We start from the raw sequence: 8,771 nt of genomic DNA, 5'->3' as shown, positions 1-8,771 counted from the left end.
CTCACCCCTTTAACTAAGTTGGTTAACTACTTATGAAATGTATATTGGCTGATTAAAGCTTAAATATTAGAAGAAATTTCTCCTGGGACATTCTTCTTCTTTGCAGTAATTACAAAATTAGTCAATTGTCACCTCAGTAAACAAACTTCGTCTTGAAAACAGCAGGCGAAAGCAGACTGCACATATAGTCATAATTGACCAAAAGTGTGTACACAAGTATTTAAAATTGAGGGAATATAATTTAGACCTAATTGATTTTTACCCTACGAAGATGGTTGTGTTAAACGTGTTAAGATGTGGAAATTAAGCCAGCGTACTCACTAAGTAAAAACACAAAACGCCCTTTGGTTTTCTCTGCGGGGTCTTTGAGAGTCAAAGAACCAGTTGTTGAGTTTCTAACGGTATAGGGAAAAGTGGCACCGAGAAGGGAAGGGGTGGGCGTCGCGCTTGTGTGTGAATTTTGAACTGAGTCACCTTCGGCTCTTTCTCTGTAACAGGGAAACCTGCCGCAAACCTGTGCCTTTAAGACTCAGTTGCTATCCAAACACAAGTAAACAGAGTGGACCATTAGCGGGCTCGGAGCGCGGAGGCGGAGCCGTGGGCCCCGCGCCGCAGCGGGACGCCCGCCCGAAGCGGAGGCGGGGCTGCTACTAAAGCCCTGGACTCCCGGCCCGGGGCAGCCTGGGGAGGGACGCGTGCGGGGACGGAGCTCGGCGCGCTCGCTGCTGGAGGGTGATGGCCGTGCGAGGCTGCGGGCTCCGACCTCACCCGGAGTCGGCGGCGAGAGGCTCGCCGAGGCGCGGGGTTCTGGGCTAGCGCTGAGCTCCGGACCCAAGCACCCCGGGTCTTAGCACATTCCGCGTCCACAGACTGACGAAAACGAAGATCCGCTCTCGCTTTCGCTGATCGCTGTCCTCCAGATCATGTCCTCGGCTCCCGGGACAGCGCGCGGAAGAAGAAGTTTGGCCGGCGTGGACCCAATGACCTTTCCAAGCTGTGCGCCTCGCTGCCTGGACCTAGTCTGAGCGGCGCTGCCCAGGCAGACCTTTCTGCCGGAGGTGAGTGTCTGCTCTGGGAAGGGGCTGTGGGCGTCCGAAGGAAGGAAGGGTGGAGGGGGCGCTCGGATTCTTGGTCTGGCGTGCCACAAGTTCAGATATTGTGAAAAGAAATCAAATGGATGCAATCCGGGGCATTGTTTCCAACTTCCTTGGATCCGCGGCACGCGACTTCCAGCGAACACCTACACACACACACACACACACACACACACACTTGCATGTACTGATTCTCAGTTTTGTTTTGGGACATTCAATCTAAGGTGTCAACAAGAATTCTTACAAAAGCTGACCGACGTACGCTGAGATCAAATCCCCACAGCCCCACGGTGTTTCTGCCCCTGCCTTAGAAAGCCCGGGTCGACCTGTCCCGAGCCAGCCGCGGCAGCGCAGCGCGGACGGGCCAGAAAACACAGTGCCTGCCCAGCAACCTTGTAGCTAGCCTTTTGATTTTCCTCCCACCCTTTAGTCCTGGTGGAGGGCGCGGAAGGCAAACTCCCCAGGGGCTTAAACCCTTGGATTCTCGAGAAATTGCAACTGAGAAAGGAGTTGCGGTTGTAGGAAGAACGGGTGTTTGTGGAGAGAGCGCTGGATCAGCCTCCCTACCTGTTAGCAGAGAACAAAAGAGTGCTGGCGTTTCCCGGAGCGAAACGGCGCAGACAGCTACTTTCTCAGCTAAACAAACTGCAGTCCCGAGCAGAACAAGAACATTACTCACGTAGGGGTAGCGAGAGAGCAGAGAGAAACAGAACCCAGATTATGCAGAAGTCATCTTAATTTAATTAACTCCTTGGGAAGGCAGAGGCGCTGCGAAGGGCCAGGAACTTCGCGGCCCTTTCTCTCTATTCACCTGATCCAGCCCGGCCTTTTCCTTTTCTTTATGATCTCCTTAGATCCACTTAGACTATAGCCGTCTGATTTATGTAAAATTCTACAGTGGTTTGGGCTGAAATTCAGTGACCCTTTCGATCCATCACTCATTTATCTCAGATACCAATGCACAAGTTTTAGCAGATGAACCTTGACTGTATATCATTTTTACATAATTCAGTGTAATAACACCATTACCAAAGAGCGAGAGTCTTTATCAAATTACCATGTCCCTTTTTTCTCCAGTGCTCTGAAAGCTTCACCGAAATGAAATGAGTATGTACACATCACCCTTGTTGACATCCCGTGAACTAAATTTTGCAAAACTTCTGTACATGCCTAGAAATTTCTGTGAAGAAGACTGATGAAAGAAAAGTAGCCTCAGGTCCACCAGAATATTTTTGCCTTTCCATTGGTTTAAGTTTCTTTCCTTGCAAAATTAAAAGTAACCAATGGATCCAATCGGGATGGTGGAGAAATGACAGTACGCGATGATCTCTATTATTGCCTGAAAGGGAGTGTGGGAACTACATGGCTGGTTCTAGACAAAACGAAAGTACTTTGGATCTCTGCATTGACTGAAAATATCTTTTGACACACATTTCCAGCAACTCAAAGGCAGGGTGGAAATCTAAACTGCCTAATTATTTATGACAAGAGTGTTTGATGGATATTTAGAGTTCTGTTTGTAAAAGGGTTTCAGAAGGCACCAATGGTTTGCCCTTCCTCTGTGAAAAAACTATCTGCCCTGCAAATTAAAAGGAACACATCCTATGAAATAGCACTTGTGTGCCAGCATGAAGCTGAAATATAATAGAGTTGTTAATTTCTGTGTTATAAACCATTTGGAGAAAAGAGGAGGAAGATGGCACACAACTTTCTGCTGACAATTAACGTGTAACCTTTATGGCAGAGTTCACTTTTTGCAGTTGGAATCGAAATCACAGGTCATGAAAGTCCTTCAGCCAACCCCCCCCCCCACACACACACACATACACACCCGATGGTAGGAGTTGTGATTTGCCTCCTGTATTTATTTCTAAGAAATCTAGTCTGGGAATACACCCAAATAATAATTTTGGTTTCCTCCCTATGGGGAAGAGGCTGCTTTTCAACACTAAGAGAAAAATAATATTTTCAATCTCTGGAAAATCCTCATTATTCAAAGGGAAGGAAATAAAGGTATAATTTATTATTTTTAATTGGAGGGGAAATAATCAGATAGATTACCAAGGATGTTAATAGAATCCTTTTTTCCTACCTCCCTAGGAGAGGGCTTGCGGGTTGCGGCTGAACAAAAATGAACCGTGATTTGTGGTGGGAAAGTTTATTACTAACGGGAGTTTACAGTTTCGGTTGAATGGTCTGACTGAGACCCTCTGACTGTTACACACCTCCATTAACTCCCAGCTTGAACTCCCAGTCCGCATACCACCAGGCAGAAGCGGTTCATTAATAAATCTCTGTCTCCGAGAGCCGTTCCAAACAGAGGAGGAAGGTGCGGGCCCCCCGGAGGAAGCCAGATTCTGCCTTGCCAGAGCGCTATGTCATGGCGCAGCCCCCTAAGTCTGCGCTCAGATAGAGCCGCAGACAACACTTCACAACGCACTGAAGAAGACAGCTCGGGCGCAGAAGGGGTGGGTGGAGAGGGAAGGCTGAACCGACTCTCCTACCTTCCTGTCGGTCTCAAACGCCAGGAGCCAGGCGTGGTGGTCGGTGGCACAAACTAGCCTGCTTGCCCCTCTCCGGGGAAAGCGATTAGCTCTGCGTCTCGCACCTAGGGGGCCGTCCTCAGAGGGCAGGCCGTGGTCCTCCGAGCTGGCAGAACTGCTTCTAAAAGGCGGCCGTCAGTGGGAGAAGGTGGGCCCACCGTGAATGCAGGTGAAGTGCTCCGGGGCACCCAGGTCTGAAATCAAACCTCACTGTTGCCACTGCGGGCACAGGGAGCGAGCAGCTCCCTGCTTAGACCAGGCCTCAGACCCAGGCCGGGCTTCCTGGGGCAGGAGCTCCAGTGCACGCACCTCCAAGCCCGCAGGGCCGCAGCGGCTCTCCTGCAGCTCCTTCCCTTTCTTTCCCCAGGGAGCCCTCTCCTCTCCTCTGCAGGGGCCTCCCCGGTGTAGAGGCCACTCCTCATGCCTGGCGGGGAAGCCGCTCTGGCCTCCGGAGAGCCTGGCGCGCAGTCTGGGAAGACGGGTTCCGGCCTCAGGGACGTTCTCCGACCCCCACCCCTCACACCTGGAGCCTGAGCCATCTGGAAGGGATCTTGGTGGGGGGTGGGAGGCAGGCAGACCTTGAGAAAGAGGAGGGGGCGATTACAGGCTGAACCGAGGCCCCCAAGGTGTCACTTTTCTTTCCTGCGGCCCCGTCACTGCTGATAAATGGGACTGAGGCAGAGGAAGGAAAGGGAAAACCTCCGAGGTCAGCGCGGGGCGAGGCTGAGCCCCTCCAGGGCCCTCTGGCCTAGGAGGACGAAGCGCGCCCCGGTCGTGCTCCCGCACGCCGGGCATGGCGCCGGTAAGCGCGGGAACCTCGGCCGCAGGGCGGGGCGATCCGCGCGGGGCGCAGCGCGAGGAGTCGGGAGAGAAGGACCCACAACCCGTCGTTCTCCGGGGAGCTAGGAGGCGCCGCAGCGGCTCGGCCACCGCCCGCGGGCGTTGGCGTCGCGGGCCGTCGCGGTTGACTGAGCTTTGCTTGACAGTGTGGGAGTGGGTGGGCTGGGCTGGGCTGGGTGCTGGAGCCCCCCTGCCTGCCTTTCTTTCTCCCTGGACTCGAGTCTTCCGCTCATTGCGTTCCCAGCGTCCGACTTCCCTGTGGGCGCCCAGAAGCGTTGCCGGGGTGTCCTGCTCGCCAGGGGACCACTTCCCGCCCGTCCTAGGGGCCCGATCTCCGTGCAGACTTGCTAGGCAGGCGCTACGCGGTCCCCTCACGGCTTCTTTTGGGGGTCTTGCAGTATGGTTGGGAGGAAGACTTAGAAGAAATGTGGTGTAACCCGCGCGGGAGCCACAGGGCAGACGACCCGGCTTGGATATTAGTCATGGTCTTCTCTCTTTCTCCCCTTGCCATTTTTAGGACATTTTCTGCTTGCTGTTGTCTCTCTGGGTTTTCGCCGGAGCCCTACGCCCACCCATCTCTGAGTCCTGGAGGAAAGGGGCGGCTCCTTCCGCCCTCCAGCATCCCGGAAAATGGGGAGCAAGGCCTTGCCGGCGCCCATCCCACTCCACCCGTCGCTTCAGCTCACCAATTACTCCTTCCTGCAGGCCGTGAACACCTTTCCAGCCGCGGTGGACCACCTGCAGGGCCTGTACGGTCTCAGCGCTGTGCAGACCATGCACATGAACCACTGGACGCTGGGGTACCCCAATGTGCACGAGATCACCCGCTCCACCATCACCGAGATGGCGGCGGCGCAGGGCCTCGTGGACGCGCGCTTCCCCTTCCCAGCTCTGCCCTTTACCACCCACCTATTCCATCCCAAGCAGGGGGCCATTGCCCACGTCCTCCCAGCCCTGCACAAGGATCGACCCCGTTTTGACTTTGCCAACTTGGCCGTGGCCGCCACGCAAGAGGATCCCCCTAAGATAGGAGACCTGACCAAGTTGAGCCCGGGGCTGGGTAGCCCCATCTCGGGCCTCAGTAAATTGACTCCAGACAGAAAGCCCTCCCGAGGGAGGTTGCCCTCCAAAACGAAAAAAGAGTTTATCTGCAAATTTTGTGGCAGACACTTTACCAAATCCTACAATTTACTTATCCACGAGAGGACCCACACAGACGAGAGGCCGTACACGTGTGACATCTGCCACAAGGCCTTCCGGAGGCAAGATCACCTGCGGGATCACAGGTGAGGTGGGAAAGGAGGTTGTACAGAAGAGAAAAGGCGAATTTGCTCAGGACATCGAGTCCTGTAGACATTCCAGGTGTCACTAAAAAATCACCTCTGATAAAGAATATACTCCCAAAGGCCCTCCCCAGCCCGCTTCAGCTAATCCCCATCTACCTTTCCCCCTCGCTGTTCCCTGCTCGTTCCTTTCCCCATCCTTGGGCAGGAAAAATCTGGTGGCTTAGCCTTGGTCCTGGGATCCATTATCCGGTTTCCTCCCCATCACCGTGGGGAGTGGGGCAGAGGAAAAGCTGAGGGACTCTGGAGTCCTTCCCATGATGGGAGCTGGTCCATTTCTGGAAATCTGCTGGGGCCACCCCTGCTGGGTTCCCTCCCTCCCTCCCAGGTGCGCCCCTGAGCCTGCCACGGGGACCCTTCTTTTTTTAAACTGTATTTGCAGGGGTCTTGAGGTCACTGAATTTAGAAACAGCTCCCATCTTCCCTCCACAACCTTTAACTCTGCATTAATAAATGGCAGTTGAAGAAATATTGTAACGTAAGTGTTTTCATCGGGTGAAAACTTCCCAGGAGTTGGGGTGGAGGGGTGTCTTCTCAGGACTCTACCTGCTATTCCCCAAGGTGGGACTTCTGTACCCATCATCCTCGGCTGTAAAGGAATTCGCTAAAATCAATCCCCCTAAACTCGGCCTTGCCTTACATCCTGATTTGACCAGTTTACATCCCAGAGAAAACCGTGGAGGGCAGGAAGGGCTCATTCGGCACGATTTCGAGCTCCAGAATACGCCAGAGAGGGCGATGTAGTGTAGCTAAAGCCGGCCGTGAATGTTTTAAAGAGTCTGTTAGTTGAGGTTAACCATGAACAGAATTACAAAGGGTAAAAAAAAAAAAAATCTAAAAACATAAATCATGGAAATCCTCTTTTTTTTGGTTCTTCCACGACTTTGTTTTGAGTAATTGTCAGAAGAAACTCCTCACCGTGGGGGTAAATCCATTTCAATGAAACCTTGTATTGATTTCCAGGTATATCCATTCCAAAGAAAAACCCTTCAAATGTCAGGAGTGTGGGAAAGGATTTTGTCAGTCTAGAACTCTAGCAGTTCACAAAACTTTACATATGCAGGTAAGTTTGTTTTCTTGTTTAAAAACAGTGACTTGTTCATTTTATCATTATTGCTTTACAGAGGGTGTAGAATGGCAGAGTCTTTATCCTAAAAGACTATTTGGATTAGTTCTCTAGGTGAGGAAAAGCAACGCTCTTGATTTGTTTTTTAAATACATAAAATTAATCTTATTGAACATAAAGCATTTTATATTTTTCTTAAAGAATGGGCTACTCTGTTTCTAGTAAATCCTAATTATAGAATTATTATTTTTTTTATCCGATCTGCCCTGCATTTAAAGCTTTCGTATTTGGGAGGAAATAAAGGTAATTTTGATAATGGAGGCGTGGTGAAATCCCATACCTCTCTTTCCCAGGGGCCTCATAATTTGTAGCTTTCAGAACATGGAGGAATAGTTTAATTTTCTAGCATAGAGGAGCCTTATTACCCGGGAGAATATCATTCCTTAAGAGAGGATTAGAGTTTTTCCTTCCCTTTTTCCTGTCTATGACATGGTGATGAAATGTGAAGAGCTGGAAATCACAAAGCCCGCTGCAGTGGCCGCGGTCTGCCTCCGCGGTTATCAGAGTAATCGGGCCTCTGTGTGCCTGCACGTGTGTTTTCATGACTGGAGGATTAGGAGCACAGATTTGTTCCTGCAAGTCCCCTCTTTTGTTGTCGTGCGCGTGTTATGTTAACGCTTGTGATACCGATAAGACAGAAACTATTGAGAAGGGTGCAGTGTTGGTGTGAAGGATTAATCCTTTGCTTGCTTCACATCTGAACAGGAATCTCCACACAAATGTCCCACATGTGGAAGAACCTTTAATCAGAGAAGTAATCTGAAAACTCACCTTCTCACCCATACAGACATCAAGCCCTACAGCTGCGAGCAGTGCGGCAAAGTGTTCAGGCGAAACTGTGATCTGCGGCGGCACAGCCTGACTCACACCCCGCGGCAGGACTTCTAGAGAAGCCCAGGATCTGTCCCGTGCCGCCGCTGCTCCCCTCCCCAGACTCCTCTCTACGCCTCCTACCCAGGGCTCCCACCCCCAACCCTTCACTGACCCCAGCTCTTCCCTTGCTGCAATTGCACCTGCAGCTCCAGGGAGTTAACTTTTCTCCAGAACTGTAGAAAGCCACACATTACATCCTTTCACAGAGAGCATATGCTAGTTTCTTGTAGATATTCACGGCTCATTTTAGAGCTCTGTACATAATGTCGTGGGTCTTGTCTTGTTGTTTTGTTTGTTTTTGTATCTTGGATGCACCTAGATATGGAAAATGGAAGCCAAATTTATCTTTAAAGAGTGTATTTTCAAAATAAACCTTTTTCTTTTCTGTGCCAACATTTCTGCAAAAGTGTCATGCTATTTAACTTCTGTCTTTCCTCTGGATTCTGGAAGAGTGGGCTGCCTCTAAAAATTCAATACTGAAAGGTATTCTTTATCCCTAGGTTTTAAAAGTAGGACATCTCACAATTCCCTTACTGAAACTGCAGCCCTTCACTTCCTGTACCGTGGTATTTTGGGACTGGACACTTGGGCTGTCCCTTTGTTTTTCAAAGATATTAACATTGACATCCCTGAGGATTTTATCCCGTTTTTGGTTAATTCAATTCTTTGTGTGTTATTCCTGCAGATAAAAGCAATATATTAATGATTATTAATTACATGCAACTCTAATGGCTGCCCTACTTGAAAGCACAGGATGGGAAGAAGCGTAAAGCAAAGAGGAGAAGGGAACTTCTTGCCACTCAATTCTTTAAAAGTCCTTGACCTATTGTCAAAGTTTATGATGGGGAACTTCTCTTACCATTAGACTTTGAACACTATGATTTATCACTATAGACAGAGACTTTATCCTTCCTTCATGGGAGAAATCTAAAATCCTTCTACAGAAGAGTGC

The 8,771-nt window shown here is 50.4% G+C and overlaps 1 protein-coding gene across 3 annotated transcripts; it reads left to right on the top strand.

Annotated features, from left to right (window-relative positions):
- Positions 1 to 639: 639 nt before the first annotated feature.
- On the top strand, positions 640 to 8,214 carry OSR2 (odd-skipped related transciption factor 2). Of its 3 annotated transcripts, none has more exons than XM_008589022.1 (4): positions 640 to 1,058; positions 4,995 to 5,763; positions 6,784 to 6,883; positions 7,734 to 8,214. In XM_008589022.1, the coding sequence occupies exons 2-4, from the start codon at positions 5,108 to 5,110 to the stop codon at positions 7,806 to 7,808; spliced, it is 831 nt and encodes a 276-aa protein (XP_008587244.1). In that variant the 5' UTR covers positions 640 to 1,058; positions 4,995 to 5,107; the 3' UTR covers positions 7,809 to 8,214. The 3 variants fall into 3 exon arrangements, with proteins under 3 accessions (XP_008587244.1, XP_008587243.1, XP_008587245.1); XM_008589021.1 differs by having other exon boundaries at positions 7,652 to 8,214; XM_008589023.1 differs by having other exon boundaries at positions 674 to 1,058; positions 5,183 to 5,763; positions 7,652 to 8,214.
- Positions 8,215 to 8,771: the final 557 nt, after the last annotated feature.

This window comes from Galeopterus variegatus, unplaced genomic scaffold (genome assembly GCF_000696425.1).
Source record: "Galeopterus variegatus unplaced genomic scaffold, G_variegatus-3.0.2 Scaffold5159, whole genome shotgun sequence".
Taxonomy (NCBI): domain Eukaryota; kingdom Metazoa; phylum Chordata; class Mammalia; order Dermoptera; family Cynocephalidae; genus Galeopterus; species Galeopterus variegatus.
This window is presented reverse-complemented; position numbering and strand designations above follow the sequence as displayed.

Coding starts and splice junctions, on each gene's coding strand:
- OSR2 (XM_008589021.1), top strand. CDS start 5,108: ATGGGGAGCAAGGCCTTGCCGGCGCCCATCCCACTCCACCCGTCGCTT. Junction 5,764..6,783: donor GATCACCTGCGGGATCACAG/GTGAGGTGGGAA, acceptor ATTGATTTCCAG/GTATATCCATTCCAAAGAAA. Junction 6,884..7,651: donor ACAAAACTTTACATATGCAG/GTAAGTTTGTTT, acceptor ACATCTGAACAG/GAATCTCCACACAAATGTCC.